The 18,838-nt window shown below is 41.7% G+C and overlaps 3 protein-coding genes across 4 annotated transcripts; 1 reads left to right on the top strand and 2 right to left on the bottom strand.

The window, feature by feature from the left end:
* Position 1: 1 nt before the first annotated feature.
* Positions 2-5,432, bottom strand: rnf5 (ring finger protein 5). Of its 2 annotated transcripts, none has more exons than XM_044052239.1 (6): positions 5,037-5,430; positions 2,435-2,453; positions 2,188-2,300; positions 2,050-2,107; positions 1,830-1,941; positions 2-1,578 (listed from the first exon to the last, which is right to left on the bottom strand). In XM_044052239.1, the coding sequence occupies exons 1-6, from the start codon at positions 5,252-5,254 to the stop codon at positions 1,460-1,462; spliced, it is 639 nt and encodes a 212-aa protein (XP_043908174.1). In that variant the 5' UTR covers positions 5,255-5,430; the 3' UTR covers positions 2-1,459. The 2 variants fall into 2 exon arrangements, with proteins under 2 accessions (XP_043908174.1, XP_043908175.1); XM_044052240.1 differs by having other exon boundaries at positions 1,505-1,573; positions 5,037-5,432.
* Positions 5,433-5,740: 308 nt separating this feature from the next.
* Positions 5,741-8,188, top strand: utp23 (UTP23 small subunit processome component). Its single transcript, XM_044052238.1, has 3 exons — positions 5,741-6,210; positions 6,990-7,164; positions 7,680-8,188. Exons 1-3 carry the CDS (start codon positions 6,023-6,025, stop codon positions 8,085-8,087), a joined length of 771 nt encoding a protein of 256 aa, XP_043908173.1. The 5' UTR covers positions 5,741-6,022; the 3' UTR covers positions 8,088-8,188.
* A 15-nt stretch (positions 8,189-8,203) lies between these two features.
* On the bottom strand, positions 8,204-17,980 carry LOC122786166 (double-strand-break repair protein rad21 homolog A-like). Its single transcript, XM_044052236.1, has 14 exons — positions 17,918-17,980; positions 16,636-16,821; positions 14,655-14,784; positions 14,412-14,511; positions 14,036-14,142; positions 13,355-13,564; positions 12,505-12,627; positions 12,247-12,381; positions 11,124-11,347; positions 10,853-11,009; positions 10,473-10,615; positions 9,965-10,177; positions 9,765-9,845; positions 8,204-9,549 (listed from the first exon to the last, which is right to left on the bottom strand). The coding sequence occupies exons 2-14, from the start codon at positions 16,777-16,779 to the stop codon at positions 9,358-9,360; spliced, it is 1,959 nt and encodes a 652-aa protein (XP_043908171.1). The 5' UTR covers positions 16,780-16,821; positions 17,918-17,980; the 3' UTR covers positions 8,204-9,357.
* Positions 17,981-18,838: the final 858 nt, after the last annotated feature.

The raw sequence follows: 18,838 nt of genomic DNA, 5'->3' as shown, positions 1-18,838 counted from the left end.
CTTTTCACTATGGTGACATTTATTTCACTTATTGAGAGAGCAGTTAATAACTTGGGGTGGGAAAAAAAAGTTATTGAAACCAAGAACCAAAGATTTTGTTGCTTTACAAAAGCATCATGAGGCTAACTCGTACGTCTCTACGGCTGCTCGTCCAGTCAAACATGTAAAAACAGCATTTACAATATTCATATATACAAATATATAATGTACACACACTCGGACACGAGGAGTGAGGAAAAGAAAGAAGTCGACTGCGACAGAAAGATTTGAGAATCACACTGGAGCTCATGGTTATTTAACTCTGACCTCAACACTTGTTACACTGCACTGACTTTAACTCGGTAGCTATGGTTACATGGACACAGATGACGTGTCAATCCTAAAACTCTGATCGACGAGAGGACCGGTAGATCACGTGTCTGATCCACGTAAACGTCAAATATCGCCTTTGAGACACCAAGTATTACTTTTATTTTTAGTATAAAGTGATAAAGAACTTTAATTTTACTTGAAACGTCAAACTTCTTTGTGGATTGGCATAAAAAAGAAATCAATAGATATTTCAGTCCACTAGATGGTGCCAAGTGCTCACTCACTGAGTATAGTATAGTAGTAATACACGATACTCAGTATTGTTGCAATATAATGAGAATATTGCACGGCGGTGTCTCTGGTGGACAGTGAGGGGACGAGCAGACACGTGCAGTGTTGGTTTACTGTAGAAGTGAAGCTTCTTTTAATTATTACAAACACTGCACGTGTCACAATGGTCTGTTCTGACTGAACTCTTGATGCATGTGCACACACACACCACAATGTCATCACTTCATTTTGTGTCCATGTAAACAACAGAGTTGTAATGTTGTAATTCATGTAAACATAGCTAGTGTCTCCCTGCTGGGACAGACAAAAGTCAAACTGTGTGTGTGAGAGGTTTATTGTTTTTCTTTTACTCTCACATTGTTCCCAGAAATAATCTCCTTAATCTCCATTTTTGTTGTGAATAAAAGGAGCAACATGTTTGTTTCTCTTGAACGTTACGCACAGCGCCACCTACGAATGACGTCACAGTGCAATGGCAGGTTTTGTTAAGACAAAAGGACATGAAAATGCATCCATCTGTGCTATGTTTGTTACCTACATCACTCAGTTTTTAAGAATCCTAGCACGTTACAAGATACGCGGCCGCTCCGCGACTCTTTGGCCAGAAATGGTTGCTATAGCGACATCTTCCTCTTGATGTTTAAGGAACAAAACTGCCGACTCAGAGGAGGGAGGTCAACCAAAACACGCACACGCACACACACGTCTCTTCTGCAGTGCTTCACTCACACTAAAAAAAGAATCAGATCACATAATACTGTCTGTCTGTCTGTGTGTTTGTGTGTGTGTGTCTGCACTCCTCCCTCCTGCTGATCCACTCATCCATCCATTCACTCACTCACTCATCCCACCTCCATCACACACTCAGCAGCCAGAAGAAGAAGAAAATGGCCACGAACAGGAAAAGGGAATCTTGCCAGTTGTTATTGCCGTTGTTGAGGTTCCCGTTGCCTTGGTGATCACCTGCGTACTGATCTGACAGAGAAGACGATGTACAGGTTATTGACTTCTGTCATGACCACAAACCTGACTTTTATTTGTTTAAAAAGGGACATTTCACATGCAAAAGAGCTCATTTTCATCTGTTGACCCACAGCAGGTCAACAAACACACACACACACACGCACACACGAAGAGGAAGATGAGTGACAGCGAGGGCGGGACTATGACATCATCGTCTTGAGAGTGGATAAAAGAGGTGACGCGAGCGTGAGCCTCACGTTTACCTGCTCTGTGGAAATGGTCGTTGGTGTTGAAGACTGTTGTGAAGAAGCCAAAGGGGAAAGCACCGATGCCAAAAGACATGTGAAAGCCGGTGTCTCCAAAACCCTGGAACATCTGAGCACAGAGAAACAAAAACACACGTCAAGATGTGGTCACTACTGTGAACATGTAATGTAATGTAATGAACAGTGAGAAGCTCCGTGAGAAGAGAACGCGACTGACCCCGCCTCTGCTCTCTGGCTCTGTCCTCTGCCCCTGAGGCCGAGGTGGAGTTTTTAACCTGTGCACAAACACAGATGGAACTTTAATGACGTCCTGCTGTAAAACAGGGACACGCGTACATCGATCTGCACAGTGTACCTGGGGTCCTCCTGGCTGGAGCTCCCTCTGCCGTACAGTGGGATGACTTTCTCTCTGCTGATGCCTGCTTTACAGACGGGACACTGCTGCCTGCTGGGCCGCGTCTCCAACCACTGACAGGAGAGAAAAACGCGACAACGACACGTTTACAATACAGATCCAACTTTAGTCCGCGTCTATCGGGCTCCTCGAGAAAAGGCTCTGACCAATATAAAACAACAGGAAGATGAAGAGGGTGAATACTCACTTGATGAAGGCAGGGCCAGCTGCAGAGACACAGAGAAAAATGATTAATTTACATCCTCATTAAAAAGAGCCGCTGATTGCTTCAAGAAAGATGGAGGAACATCACCATCGAGTATCTGCAGCTCAGGTATCTGTGATGACTTTGCATTAATAATCATCATATCATCATCATGTCCATGATGTGCAGCGCGCTCTGCATGTGGATATATATATATATATATATATATATATATACATATATATGTGTGTATATATACATATATATATATATATATATGTATATGTATATATATATATATATATATATATACACATATGTACACATATATATGTGTGTATATATACATATATATATATATATATATATATATATATATATATATATATATATATATATATATAAATATATATATATACGTATATATATATATATATATATATGTATATATATACACACACGTGTATATGTACACATGTAATACTGAAGCTGCAGCAGGTGTAACTGTTGAGAGTTCTGTTTTTTCCTGCCAATAGTTTCATCACACACACACGTGCAACATGGAGACTACGTTACATCAGCTCAACACAACACAGGTGCCTCGATGTATAGTTGAGTAGCAACAGCGCACACACACACACACACACACACAAGTGGAGGCTTTGAAGAGAAATGCACACAACTTCTCTGATCAATGATTGACTGAACTGTCAGCAAAACAACACAACTACACACTGTGTTACTGTTCATGACACACACTTACAAACAGACACACTGTGGTGCTGATGATGGTGAAAAAGATTAACTATGGAATCAATGACTAAATTAACATTTGACAATCGAGTCTTTTTTTCTTAATAATTAAAACTCCAGCTTCTTAAATGTGAACGTGTTCTGGATTCTTTGCTTCATATCACAAACAAAAACGACATTTGAGAACATCATCAATTCAAGGTTTGAGTCAATATTTTTAAAAATGTTCTAATACTTTATGGACCAAACATGAATTGACTATGAACCTAATTGTTGTTGCAGCCCTACAAATCTTGATTTTGAAATAAAACACAAGGGAACAAGCAGTTGTAGAGAGTTGGGACATCAGTGCAGTTTTCAATGACGATTGAATACGATTACAGACGAGAGGACAAAATGCTGGTGTGTTCATAATAGTTCGCATTTATAAGAGAATATTTATCTACTAACTATTTAAACTGCTGGCCTCTCCTACAGCGGCCATTTTGACATGCTGTAGCAGTCAAGCGTAAATGATCACATGGACAACGGCTCAGCTCATTAAAGTCAGGACAGTGGAGCAATATTGAGGAAATTAATGGCTTCTTTTTGGATTATTTACACCTGCGGATTATTGTTGGGATTATTTACACCACAGTAGGTCTGTGGCCTGTCAAAAATGACCCCTGTGCCTATTGATGTGATGATATTTACCATTTAAATTGTATGTATGCATTACCAGGAAAATGAGAAAACTGACCATGACAAGTTCTTAGAGCACTGTGTGATCATTTTAAGGTCGTGTCATGTCCACTTCTCAAAACCGTTGACTGTCTGGGAGACAGACGTCATTTCAGTTTGTGTTTCTGTGTGAAAATGTCTTCAGACGCAACATGACTGTGACGACTTACAAGTAGAGCAGCAGTGTCCTCAGAATGAAGTCCCAGGTTCAAATATAGCTAAACTAACTCCCGCACTGCCATTGTCACACAAACACAAACAGAAATGCAGTGGATGGTCTCTCAGACATCATGCCCACGTGGTGCTATACTGGTGCTGGTGCCCACCAGAAATGTTGTTGTTTTTTCTCCATGTGCCTTCAGGGGCTCCCTACATGTTTGAGGCCTTTAGGAAAATCTCACAAAACTTGTCAAACAGACTCAAAAGAGTAAATACTATCCTTGGGTGTGGCGCATTGGCTCAATAGCACTCCCTTAATATGTCGTCCAATATTCATGAAATTTGGCACATACAGTATGTTCCTGAATGAGAATGAAGTCAGCTGACCACTGAATGAAGGAAGGCCAGCAGGTTTCATTCTGTTTCACCGGAGCATGTGAGAAGATTTTACCTTTGTAAATGCACTGGTATCCCATCAGTATGTGGTTACAGGTAAAATGCTCAGTTTCTGTATCAGAATCATTACCACAAAGCACAAACTAGTAACTGACATCTCTGACTGTGTGAAATATGACCTTTAACCTCCAGTGTTGAAGAATGAATCCCTGTTATCCAGTAACTACGTGATCCGCGTGTTTTACCTCTAACAGCAGGATTAATGAGTCCAAGGCTGCAACAGTGACCTATGACCTATATCACACAATATACAGGGCCACTCACAAGACCAGGACAGATGATCACACGTGACGACAAAGACCACTTGTTCTTCACAGAGGAAACTTGCACCTGAACGCATCACTGCTACGTGCGTGCGTGCGTACGTGCGTGAGTGTGTGTGTGTCGGTGTGATTCTACCATTAATTCAAACTGACGCTTTCATGAGGCCGAACATAGCGCTATATTACACTGAACTTCACATAAACAACCACACACATAAACAACCCCACCCCCTCCTCTCCGTGTAGTCTCGTACCAGAACAAGTGGCCGCACATACTGATGACAGCGTCCCTGGCAGTGTCCAAACAAATGTTGCACTCGAAGGTGGCCCGGTCCCGCTCCCGTTCTCCCTCCCCGCCGCCACCGCCGCCTCCGCCCGGCCCGTCGCGGTCGTTCCTGCTCTCCGCGTCCGGGAATCCTCCTCTGCTGGCCGCCCCACCGTCACTCGAGGACCGGGGATCCGCGGCCGCCATTATATTTCCCGTTCAAGCCACCAAGAATGGTAAAGCACCGGCCTAACCCAGCCCACACGGGTCCGAGCCGAGCTAGCGTTGACACGCACGGTTTAAAGTCAAAGGTAACAAGTGTCACCACCGAAGCGACCGGCGGCGGCGCTGCTGCAGCGACAACTGTGCTCCAAATGCACACTTCCGCTTCCGGGAAACAAGGGGAGTGGTCGAGGCGAGGGACGGGGAGAATAAAACAAATAATGAATAAATAAATAAATGTATTCATTAAATAATAGTGTAAGCTATTTTTTTTATTGTCAGGTGCAAAAGGTTTTTACAGGAAGATGTTGTAGCCGAGCTTGTAGTTTATTTTGAAGGCCAGGGTGAAAGGAAGTGATGACGGGTAAGAGGAGTAAAGAATAATATATAAAAGTTACTAGCCCTAACCCAAAAAACATTATAATAACATCATAATAATAACAATAACAATATTAATAACAATATTTTCATTATTATTATAATTTAGAAATGGCTAAATTCAGCGATAATGTTAAAGATCTTTACGGCCTGGGTGTTGAAACAACCGGAACCATTGTCATTGTTCCCGGTCGGACTCTTCAGAAGTACGTACCGCAAGCGTGTTGTGGATATCGAGTAAAACCACGCTGAATTAGTTAAAGACAGAAACTTCTGTGTGAATGTCACTCATTTAAACCCCGAATCTTTAACTGACGTTTGAAAGCGTGACCCGTTTGAAGTATTTAAGGACCCTGACTTTACTCGCCAACCACCATGAAGATCAAGAGACAGAAAAAAGCCAAGAAAACCATCAACTTCTACAAATACAACTTCAGCTTCAGAGAACCGTTTCAGATCCTCATCGACGGCACGTTCTGTCAGGCGGCTCTGAAAAATCAGATCCAGATTAAAGAGCAGATGCCAAAGTACCTGATGGGGGAAGTGCAGCTGTGTACAACACAGTGAGTAGATTTACACTTCAAATATTCATGTTTTTAAACAAGATGTTTGATGAATTAAAGATTAAGCAAGCAAAATTCGGTTCACAAATGTGTTAAAATCTGTTTCTAGTGAGCACTACACCTTATTTATAAGACACGTTTAAAAACACGGGTTGACAGAAGTGCTGTACACTAATAAAGCAAACATTTAAAACCATAAAACACACATAACAGATGAGCATCAAACACAGCTCACACTGAGTGGAATGCCTAAGAGAAGAGATAAGTTGTTTTTAGAGAGACTTAAAAGCAGGAAGTGATGAGGCCTATCTACAGTGAAGGTTGATCACCCCTGAGCTTCAGCCTTGTTTTATGGAAGACTAACAGCAACTGATCAGCTGATCTTAGGGACCGTGAAGGAGTGTAAAGCTGAAGTCAGATAGTTAAGACACTTGTACACAAACAATAATTGAGATAATGGGAGAGATACTGTGAATGGTTTGTATTTATATGGCGCTTTTCTAGTCTTGATGACCACTCAAAGCTGCTTTATACTACACTTTTGCCATTCACTCACACTTTCATACATAATTCTACCATTCACACACTGTCTGCACAGCCGTCAGAAGTAACATGGAGATCGGTGTCTTGCCCAAGGACACATCGGCATAGCTGAATCGAACCCACAACCTTGGAGTTGAAAGACGACTCGCTCTACCACTGAGCTACCGTCGCCCCCAGTTATGTTGCGTATGTGCAAGACATTGTCCTGTATTTGACCTGTGGTCTTTGTCTATCAGCTGTGCCCTGAAAGAACTGGAGACTCTGGGGAAGGAGCTGTACGGAGCCAAAATCATCCTGCAGAAGTTTCAGGTCAGAAACTGTCTACATTTCAAGAGCCCGGTCCCTGCGTCAGAGTGTCTGCTGTCCATGCTGGAGGAAACAAACCCACACCACTACTTTGTAGCCACACAGGTGAAATCCCATGACACACACACACACACAGTGTCCTTGATATTCTACATTATAAACAAAGAAAGATAAAGAATTACACAAAAACTGGCAACACTTACCTGAGCAATGGGGAATTTGGGTGCCTTGCTCAAGGCATCACCAGCCCTTGACCTGTCCTGGGATTTTAACTGACAACATACATAGTGTTACAGGTCCAGTCGATTGTGTGCTGGCAGCATTTACAAAACAACCCATAATAGTCATTTGGGCATTTGCTTTAATCAGAATTGAAGTTATTTTTGAATTTTGTGAGGTTTTTGACAGCTAGGAAAGTTGGACTGGTCCCTCATGCACAACGTCCCCCTGCAACATCGTCTCAACAAAACAACTGATTCCATTTTTATTTATTCCATTCCTGTTTCCCGTGTCGTGGAACTCACAGGGCCCAAGATTTGTACATCATAACCAGTATAACATAACAGCTGTCAGACCCTGACTGAAGTCTGTTGTGTTTGGTGTGTTTGCGTCGTCTCCAGGACCACGCAGTGACCAAGGGCCTGAAGAAGATCCCAGGTTGTCCTCTGCTCTACATCATCCTCAACACCATCGTCCTGGACAAACCCAGCCAGGTGTCTCTGGACCACGTGCAGGCCGTGCAGCTGGGGGAGCTGGTGAGCCCGGCGCAGCAGCAGAGCATCCGCAGCCTGAAGCAGGAGCAGGGCATCGCTCAGAGGGATGGAGAGAGACGAGGGAGGAAGAGGAAGAGGAAACAGAGCAACCCCAACCCTCTGAGCTGCCTCAAGAAGAAGAAGAAGAAGGGAGGGCTTCCGACACCACCACAGAAGAAGACAGAGGAGGGGGAGAAGAGGAAAAGAAGTCGACACAAGAAACAAAAGACGGAGGGAGGCGATAACACGTCTGCTCCTGCAGTTCCAAATACATGATGGCATCAAGACAAAAGACTTCAGACATTGAATTACATTCACTTCTGTTCTGTCACCCAACCAACATGAGGTTCACTTCATAAAGTGCTATTTAAAAAGTGTTTTTATTGGATTTATTTGAACAGATTTCAGACTAAAACTGTTGAGAAAGACGGGAACATTTTGGAGACAGACAGGGTTTGTCCTGGCCTTCATTCAAAATATAAAATCACAACGTGTTATCAGACATTTAATCACGTTCATCTTTTCAGGAAGTCAGCGACAAAGTCTGCCTGTTTATATTGTTTTGTTTTTGGCATATGGTGAGTTAAGAGTCTGTGAAGACGTGACTTGACCTTTTGTTTCCAAGTCATTTTTTACATTAAAAAAACCAAACATTTTATTCTCTAAATAGCAATAAATGGGTATTTTACAGATGATCTACGTGATGTACACTGAGGGAGCTTAGACCAAGACGATACATCACTCGTCAATGAATAAATGATTATTCATAAAATGGACACCACTGTGTCCTTAACAGTTAAAGAACATTTTATAAAAGTCTTTCTGTGCATGCAGGAAACAACTCTGTGTCCAAACTCCATAGCACATATGTAAACTATTATATTTATAGTAGTTTCCTTTGGAGAAAAATCTGCATATTTGACTGTTTTATAGTGACTGATGTGTCAGTCACACTACGATAGAAAAGTGCTTCTTTGCATTTATAATTTCTATTTTTTTGCAAGTCATTTAAAGCTGTTTTATCTCCATCTATAACTGAACTACCTTGTAAGAGAAGAATGTTGTTTTTTAAGTATTGTACTTAATTTGGTCTCTTTCAGTGCTTACAATCTTCAGATGAGGGACACAAAGAGAAAGTGCTAATAGGATGATTAATGCTGGTTAAATAACTTTTTTAGCCACAGTTGAATGATACTGTTGCAGAAAGTGGACACAGTGCATGCACTATCTGATGTTTTCATGCAGCAGAGGGAGAGAAGTGTTTCCACCTCACACCACTGTAAACAAACACTCCCATTACATTTGGTTCAGTTCCAGTGCAACGTTTTCTGATTTAGAATTAGTGCACGTAACAGTTTACGATGTCAGCTTTAAAAATCGGCCTCATAACTTTAGCAATGAAGTGAGTATAAAACAAATTAAAATATCGCAATCCTCTTTTTCGGTGTTGATTTAAGATAAAAAAATGTTATTCATTCCCAGTTCCCCCCACTTAAATAAATCAATAAATAGATCAATGTTTTGTTAGTGCTGTAGAGTCTTCTGTCTAGATGATGTGGAAGCGAGGGCCTGCTGTGGCCACGATGTCGCTGTACGGCTCCTCCTGGACCAGGTCCACCGCCTGCTGCTTCTTCAGGACCAGGAAACTGTAGAACTTGGCGGCCGCCTGCTTCCTGTTGTTGTTGCGGCACAGGTCCAGCAGGCCGACCGACTGGCTGCCTGTTTTGGCCATCACCCTCTGAGAGAGAAGGACAGACAGACAGACAGAGAGAGACAGACAGTAAAATAACATATTCTGTGCTGCATGATCTTTAAATACACTTAATACCTTTCATTTCAGATAATACCTGCTTCATTTCTTTTGTTTATTTATGCTAAATAAAGGATATTCACGTGTGTTAGAAACAATGAAATTGACTATAGATTGTCTATGAGGTGAACACATGTACACACCTGCAGACCGTGAAGCATCTGCTGGGTTCTTTTGTTCCACCTCCTCTCCTCCTGGTCCTGGTCTCCCTGTACCTCCTCCTCCTGACACATACAAAACACTGAGTGTAAAGTGCAAGCAAACTTATTTCATGTGTTCACGCTGAGTTACACGATGGACAAAAAAAAAAACTGTACACGTTTTTTATGTCGATATCTCTCACCTCTTCATCAGAGTCATCATCACTCTTCTTCTTGTCCTTGTCCGCGAGCAGGTCCAACTCTATCAGCTGGCTGATGCTAGTGGTGGTCTCCTCTGGGGGCAAATCCATATTGGATGAAGCCTCCAGCTGCAGGGACACGTTACAGGCTGTGGAACCCTGCTGCTGCTGCTGCTGCTGCTGCTGCTGCTGCTGCTGCTCGTCCAAAGCTCCCATCTAGAACAAAGAGCATGGTTGAGTTTAGGAATCACAAAGAGAGTCTTCTCAGACATTTCACCTCACACTGACTAACTGGTGGGAAGTATCAGGTCTGGACGGTGAGATGGATGTTGTGATGGACGGTGAGATGGTGTCACACATGGTGTCGTGCAACAAAAACCTTCGATGCATGTGTGGAACGCCAAGTCCGACTTGATCTTATCATTCCTGAGATCTCAGTGTGCAGTACGGATGGTACAGAGTCTGCATCTGCATCTGCAGACACTGCAACTGGATAAATCCCTGTACTCACAGGCAGGTCCGGCTCTGTGTCCTGGGATTTGCGCTTCAAGCCTCGTGAAGACGGTGGCGGCATGACAGAGTCATCCAGCGTCGTCCTGCTGCCCTCGACGGCCGAGTTTTGAAGCACACTGGCTTCTTCCATGACGGTCTGGTCTGGAAGGCCAACGTCCACAAAGAAAACAAGCATGACTGTCAGCAGAGTTTCAACAGAGGTTCAGGAGCTCCACATCACATTTAGACAAAACCAACCAGTGACATTGATGCTAGTTTAAGGTTTATTGCTGGAGTCTCCTACAGTTCATCACCCATCGTAAAGTTTTAGGGGGTTCTTTGATTGGCTGCTTTGCTGAATCTATTGCATCTTGGGTTTTTTGTTGTTGTGTTTTTTACCCATGATGTCTCCCTGCTGGAGGCCGGCTGTTTCCTCTCTGGGAACCTCTGGGTTCTCCAGATCTTTGAGGAACTCATCCAGACTGTCCGCCTCTCCACCTTTCCTCCTCTTCCTCAGCTCATCTGGTACCAGCGGGGTCAGACACCTTGTAAACATCTTAAAACGATACGTAAAGATACAGTATTTATCTTTATTAATAGTATTATTAATAAAGTATTATTAATAGTATTTCACTTTAACGGCCGTTAATCTCAACACCATCTGTGTCACCTTGAGCAGCCTAATGTTCCACAGAGGCTGAGCGGGCAGGGAGAAGAGCTTCTCCACTCCTCCAGTCTCCTTCCACATCATCAGCTTCTTGGTGGGAGGGGCCAGGTCCAGCGTGGTCACGATGTCGGAGTAGTCGGACAGCTGTGCGCGGATGGTTTTACTGTCCAACTCCTTCACGCTGTCCACAATCAGCTTCCTCTTGCGCTTTGCCTTGGTCTCTTTCACTGCAGGCATGAGGAGACGAGCAAGAGACAGAATCACATAAAAAATACATTTTTCTGGAGAAAAGAAAAATCAGCTTTTCTATTTTCAATTGATTTAATTATTATTATAATACTATTTCTGAAATAAACAACCTTTCATTTATTGAAACTGATTGCAAGATCTAATGTAAACTTTGAAGTACTGTGAAGAGCTCTTTGCCCCCTCCATGTGATCTGTGGCGCACCCCTGAAAGGGCTTGGACCCCAGGTTGTGAACCATGGATCTAGATTCTGATTGGTTGTAGGTCTATGTCCGTTGGAAGTGGGAGTGACGACACATCTCCAGACTCGTTGTGTCTCAGATGCAGACTGCTGATAGTCAGGAACCAGACTGTGGTCTCAAAGCACTTGCAAGTGAACTCTACAGCCTCAGGGTTCTCGTCCAGTGAGGAGAAAGAAGAACTGGGAGTAGACCTGCTGAGTACAGCATGTCCATCCTCCGTGTCTGGTAGGTCCCAACTCCAGCAGCACATTTGGCTGAACATCGTCGCCCCAGATCAACGATCGCTAAAGCAGCTTCACATTTGATGTAGAAAACAGCGACGTTACGATCACGTTACAGAGAAATGTAGTTAAACTTGTAACGCCGCTACTGCCCAACACAACAACTCCAGGACATGTGCTTGCCTCGTTTACTCCTGACCAGTGCTCACTTTAGCGGATACTCCACCTTGTGGCCAAAAGGAGAAACCACACCTCTCTGTATGTGCTACTTCTCGTCACAGAAACTGGAGCACAGATACTTTTGTGTGAGCTACACACAACATTACATACACAAGGCCTCAAAATCTGCCACCAACGCCTGCAACACACAATCATACAGAAATTTCATGTTTTCACAAAATACAGGGATGCGTTACCTGTGATGTCAATGGGCTCCAGGGCGAAGGTTTCCTCCTCGTTGTGAACCAGGTTGGCCTGTTCTGTCTGGTCGGCCATAGCAGTGGGCCCCAGTGGCTCTGTTGGGCCTGAGTCTGGACTGTCTGGGGCTCCCGCTAACAACGCACAGTTACACCACAGTTACACCACAATCACCACATTGGATATTTATGTCATGCATTTCCAAAAGTTTACGACACACTTGAGGATCCAGTGCTGAGACTGTGTGTTTAACGGACCTGAGAGGGCGTCGAAGTCGTCATCGTCGTCTCCGCGGTCCTGAGGCATCATCGCACTCTCTGTGACGCCAGGAGGGTCGTCAAAGATGCCGCCTCCATCCTCATTACTCAGGAGCTTGTCCACTGCACAGAGATATATGATCATTTGAGATTTGATTGTACTTTTATTGCTTCTATTTCACCAGTTGAAGGTCCAGTGTGTGACGTTTAGGAGGATTTACAGGCAGAATTTTAAATAAAAATAGTTTGGTTTTCATTACGTAATAATGCTGCATTCCATTTGTAGTTGGAACTCGGAATTTCCAAGGTCACGGGGCAACAGAAACGCCCCCTGGACTCAGATTTCCAATCCACCATAACAAACGGCTTCTTCTTAATAGCATTTCAGTCGTACACATAGTTCCGTTTTAAAATTCTGTTTTGTTGTGTTTTTATCAGTGGACATGTTGTTATGCTGTGTGTGCGCACAATAGTGTAGGAGTTGTTATTGACTGGTTCTGCTAACAACGGCTAACATCAGCTACGTCTATGGAACATGGTGAACATGCAGGTGACTTCACTCCCGGCTTCAACTTCCACGTTCCGCAGCTTAAGCTTTTTATATGACCTTCAGGGAGATGAGGGATTTGGTATACTGAGGCCGCCGACTTGATAAAGTGACTGAAATCCATGTACATTGACGGAAGGCGGCTTCGTCCACATGAAGCCACTGCATGAACCAACGAAGAAGAAATTGGAAACAACTGGGAGAGTGGAGAGAGAGTTGTTCACGTCTTGTCCTGCACTCTGCAGTCTCGCCAGTAGATGTCACTAATTCTTACACACTGGACCTTAAAGTGCAGAATCTTACCCAGCATCCCTCCCTCATTGCTCTCCATGGGGTTGTCTCCGAAGTCATCCTTGTACTGGTCGTCGTACTCCAGGTGGTTGGCCTTGTCCGTCATGGGGTTAGTTCCGCCCTCAGCGTCCAGCAGCAGGTTGGAAGCCGACGCCCCCATGATGTCCACCTCAAACGCACTCTCCTCCCGCATCATCTCCCGGTCGTCCATCCCAAAGTCAGCTGCAGAACAGAGAAGTGAGCAAAGTGAAGTCTCTCGCTGCTTCAGTAGGAAAAGAGACAATAAAGAATGGCACATACAGTATACACAGTGTGAATGACAGCTAGCATCTTCCAAAAGGAGCCAAAACAAACAAACAAATATTCTTAAATTGATTCAAATGTTCTTTTTTAAGAAAAACAATGTGCCAATGCAGTAAGCTCTTCTTTCTCGTGCCTTAAAACGAGAAAAACAAGACAAAACTGTCTGAAATGTCAGAAAAGCTGACTTAAAGTATTTATACCTTAGAATGTCACATTTGCATGTTTTTGCACATCTGTGAGAGTGAACACACAAACCTGGCTAAAACCTGCTCGAGAAGATTATTAAAAATAAGAAACAACGTCCAGCGTATGAACAGGAGTTCCTGTTTCTCCTGTGCGGTGTATGGAGACGACGCGAGGATCGTGATGCGATGATGATGCTGATCTCACCAAAGTCATTGTCCTGCAGCAGGTTGAGGTTTCCCACCTCCTCTCTCATGGTGATCTCCTCTGCTCTGCTCTGGTTCAAGTTAAATTGCTGAGCCACGTCAATGTCACTGAAACAGAAACACACCTGAGACTTAACAGCGCTCACTTTCAACGAAATCTGTGCTTTGTTGTTATTTTGTGTTGTTGTGTGTGTCAGCGACAGAAGACACATGTTTTTATTTAAGTAGACCAAGCTTTAGACCAAGAGTGAGAATAATCATTATTCACAAATGCCAGAGACACACATGTGCACGACCAAAGCAGAACTGATTTTAACTTTAAATCACACGTATTCCTACTGTATATCTTCATATCAAGTTCTCACGACTGGACTCACTCCAGGTCTGGTAACGGTTGGTCAAAATCATGGAACTCCTCCGGCAGCGTGATGGCGTTGTACGCCGCTTCTCTGTTCTCCTCTGGAAGATCCACCACACCTGAAACACGTACACAATCAAATAATAACCATCATATATACACTCAATATGTGCACAATAATGATTATAATATACAAGTATCCATTCAGAAATGAAACTCTGAGGCTTCAGTGTCACCATAGTTACTGACGTTCAGACCAAACCTGGTCTAAAAGCCATCTTGATCTTGATGAAGGCCTCGTTACAGTCTGCCAGCAGGTATTTGGCCTTCCTGTGGTAGATCCTCACCACGCCCAGCAGCAGGTGACCCGAGGTGCGCAACGCCATTTTCACCTGTTTGAAACATCGAGAGTAAAATAGGGCTTTAATAAATACTCAGTGTTTCACATAAAGTGTGTAAAAAGATTCTGCTGGTTATATTGCACACGGTTTATTCATGCTATGACACAACAGGATAAATATGATCAACATATGTCTCTGTGTAATCACATTAATATGTGTCAGGACAGAAGTCAGAGGAAGATCATGTGATGGTAAAGCTATGTCATTTCTACCTGACGTCGTGTAATAAGGAGAAATAAATGTCATTATTGTCCATATTACAGTATTTTAATAATCACATTGAAAATGAACAATAACAGTAACCACATCATTCAGTTGAAATCCATCCTCCACGATTTTTCATTGCTATGACTTTGCAGTTACTATAGAAATAAGACAACAACATTATTATAATATCACTTGATTATGATTATCCACTAACACATTTTCAACATCTTCTGCTTTTATCTTCATTACCTTTAAGCCCTAAGCCTATGTTTTAGGTCTCTGTTTGAAAATTGCACACTCATATTGAAATGAGTATATCTCTGCAACCACAAGGTCTATTTGAATACTTTTAGTGTCATAGTAAATGTGGGATTTGTTAAGATGTGTAAATATCAGTGTAAGTGTTAGAGGTGAAGAGTAAATGAAGATGGCACACAAAAAACAAACTTTGGAATGATGGAAAATAAGCTCTAAACTCACTCAAATCAGTATAACCTGTGAACATAGTCTCTGCAACATTTGAGTTTGATCAAGTGAAGCAGAACAAAACTAGAGAGGTTTTAGTGCAGAAATTACAGGCGAGGACATTTTGGAAACATCTGTGCCATTTGTATTTAAAAACCATGTATTAAACTACTTTATTCACTTTTATATAACTATTAGTGTTCAATAAAACAATGTATGACCTTGTTTCAAAGTTCCTGCAGACTTTAATATATTTTCCATTCCAAAAACGGACACCAGATGGCTCCATTGAGCCCTGTGTCTCTTTGCTGGTCTACATGAATGGACGACATCTCATTGACTTCCTTACAGCCAATAGAAGGACGCTGTCGTCACCTGACTTTTGATTGACAGCTTTCTTAGCCAATGAGAAACAACAGAACGCGGGTTTGAGGCGCCTCGTCAGCTAGAAACACCCGGAATGTTTTGGATGTAACACAGGAAGTCCGTCTAACCAGAGAGAGCTTTGTTGGCGCTGAACAACGTATTTTTCACAGAGAAACATCAAAGGTAAGAGCAACTTTACTGTTGTTGTTCAGCAAACTCGACTTCTGTTGTCTGTATTCTTTGGCTTTGTCGTCTCGGAGCTTTCAGTCGTAGGGAGTGTGTTTTGGACAAAATGGTGGCGCGTTAGCTCCAGAAATGCGGCCAATTGCGCAATAAATGTTGACGCAGCAGTGCTTACGAAGTTTGATACGTAGTTATTCATTTAGGTGTTATTTGAGCTGTGTTTGTCACATTTAAAATAGCTTATAGCCTTGTAGCTGTGTAATTTGATGCCCAGCTTCAAAATATTTTCTCAAAATTCACTTTTTTCACGATTCTTATCGAAAATAGGCTGCGCAGACTCTGTTAGGGTCCCCCTGTTAGGGGACTTTTGGGTTTAAGGTCCCCCCCCAATATACAAATGTATATTATACAGTATATCTCTATATTATACAATAAAAGTGTGCACTTTCTCCTGCTTTTTGCAAACCTCTACAGTTAAGATAGCTGCAATTCTACACATGTAATATGTATGTTTGAATATGGTATACAAGTGAATTTTGTTAGTAACATGTGATGGGACAGTGACATGTGATGGGACAGTGACGTGTGAAAGGACAGGACAGGGACGTGTGAAGACATGACCTTGGGTGAGATGATGCTCTCCACGCTGCTCTCCAGGTTGCACTCAAACACGTGTGCTTTGGTCAGCTTCTTGTCCCAGTGAGCCGCCAGCCAGATCTTGGCCAGCGGCCCACGTTTGCTGAGGACAAAATGGGCGTAGAACATGGACTCGGCGGGACGTGGGAGGGGAGGGGGAGGTTGTCAGACCTGGAGCAAGAGTAAGAGCGTTTTAAGTAAGACGCTGAAAAAGATGCACAACAGCAGGAACATTTGCTTTCTAATGTATGTTGATCTTATTAAATGCATGATTTCATAAGGTGGGACACAGCGATGTTATACATTAAATCGCTTTTGAGACATCAAGTATTCATTTCTTTGAACTGATGTTACAAATAAACAGACTTTTTTGGATCAGCGTAAAGAAAATTAATTGTGATTTCAGTCCACTAGAGGGTGCCAAAATTGGCTGTTGGCATGATGACAGCAGTGTTTATTTATACCAGTTTTTTTTATATACTGTATTTATATATGTATATCTATATATGTGTGTGTGTGTGTGTATATATATATATATATATATATATATATATATATATATATATATATATATATATATATATATATATATATATATAGATGTGTGTATATATATATATATATATATATATATATAGATGTATATATACATATATATATGTGTATATATATACATATATATGTATATATATATGTATATGTGTATATGTATATATATACATATATATGTGTATATATATATATATATATATATACTTCTAAATTAAATACATTCAAAAGTGTGACCATAAAACATTAGCCACTATTCTTATTGTTGTTGTTGTTGTTGTTATTGTAACACTATTGCTGACTTTTCATGACAATAAATAACACTCAGATTTAGATTTATTTCACATAAATAAATCAAGTCCAGACATCAAAGTTTGGTTAAAATAATAGGCACAAAAAATAATTTCAGATTAGACACGTTTTTTAAAATGAAAAACTACATAATAGATTTAAAACAAAAGAGTTCTGACTACAAATGTAAATAGAGACGAGTTACAAAGTAAATAGAGAGAATAGTTAAATGTAAATAAATACAAATTCACTCTCACATTATACATGCATATACACTCTAACATACACTAACATTATACATGCATATACACACTCACATTATACATACACATACCGGTGTGAACATTAATGATACTGCACATTTCATGTGTATATTTAGACTACATAATACACACACATACATCATTATGTATAGGATTTACTATACCGGTTATGAGCCGCTTCACCGGCCGCTGCTGCTTTCCCTCCTCTCCTCCTCCTCCACCTCCTCCTCCTCCGTCTAAAATAAACAAGATGGCGTCCTCTCTCTCTCCCTCTCTCTCTCTCTCTCTCTCTCTCTCTGCTGCTGCTGCTGCACTGAGTGACTGTGACAGAGTGAGTTTCATTTCATCCTCAGAGACACACACTCACAGACAGAAACAGACAGACACACAGACAGGAATAGACAGACAGACACAACCACAGAAGAACAGAGAAACAAACAGACAGAAACCCAAACAAACAACATATTAATGTATGTTTTCATATTGAAAGTGTCAAATCAAACAAGACTGTAAATAAAGAGTATTTGTTGATTTAATCATTTGTTAAGCCTTTAGTAATCAGGTTGTTGATTCAAGTCAATTTCTGCTCTACATATCTGACACACAGTGTGTATATATATATATGTATATATATATATACATACACAATATGTACTGTGTGTGTATATATGTGTGTGTGTACACAGTCAGGTATCAAGGCTATTATTATTATTATTATTATTATTATTATTACTGTTCATGTACAGTATCATTTATATCAACTATCTCTGCTGCTGCTTATATAAATGACATCATAGTTGTATAAACATGTCATCATTGACTGTATAAACTTAAATAACTTGATACAGTTGTTGTTTATCTGCTCCTGGTCTCTCTCTTCTGTCTCTCCCTCATCTCCCTCTTGTCCTTTCTCTCCCCCTCCTCTCCTCTGTCCCCCATTTTTCCTTTTACCCTAACCAGTCGAGGCAGATGCTGCATATGTTTGAGTCTGGTTCTGTCAGAGATTTCTTCTTTTTTCTCTCTCCACTGCCCCCTAGTGTTTGCTCATTGTGTGAATTGTTGGGTTTCTCTGCTCTCCATGATGT

The sequence above is a fragment of the Solea senegalensis genome, linkage group LG20 (genome assembly GCF_019176455.1).
Source record: "Solea senegalensis isolate Sse05_10M linkage group LG20, IFAPA_SoseM_1, whole genome shotgun sequence".
NCBI classification, from domain to species: Eukaryota; Metazoa; Chordata; class Actinopteri; order Pleuronectiformes; family Soleidae; genus Solea; species Solea senegalensis.
The sequence above is the reverse complement of the archived record's forward strand: the minus strand, read 5'-3'. Positions and strand labels throughout refer to the sequence as shown.

Coding starts and splice junctions, on each gene's coding strand:
- utp23 (XM_044052238.1), top strand. CDS start 6,023: ATGAAGATCAAGAGACAGAAAAAAGCCAAGAAAACCATCAACTTCTAC. Junction 6,211..6,989: donor GTGCAGCTGTGTACAACACA/GTGAGTAGATTT, acceptor TTTGTCTATCAG/CTGTGCCCTGAAAGAACTGG. Junction 7,165..7,679: donor ACTACTTTGTAGCCACACAG/GTGAAATCCCAT, acceptor CGTCGTCTCCAG/GACCACGCAGTGACCAAGGG.
- rnf5 (XM_044052239.1), bottom strand. CDS start 5,254: ATGGCGGCCGCGGATCCCCGGTCCTCGAGTGACGGTGGGGCGGCCAGC. Junction 1,942..2,049: donor AGCCAGAGAGCAGAGGCGGG/GTCAGTCGCGTT, acceptor CTCTGTGCTCAG/ATGTTCCAGGGTTTTGGAGA. Junction 1,579..1,829: donor CGACCATTTCCACAGAGCAG/GTAAACGTGAGG, acceptor CTTCTCTGTCAG/ATCAGTACGCAGGTGATCAC.
- LOC122786166 (XM_044052236.1), bottom strand. CDS start 16,779: ATGTTCTACGCCCATTTTGTCCTCAGCAAACGTGGGCCGCTGGCCAAG. Junction 12,628..13,354: donor CAATGAGGGAGGGATGCTGG/GTAAGATTCTGC, acceptor ATCTCTGTGCAG/TGGACAAGCTCCTGAGTAAT. Junction 9,846..9,964: donor ATGATGACTCTGATGAAGAG/GTGAGAGATATC, acceptor TGTATGTGTCAG/GAGGAGGAGGTACAGGGAGA.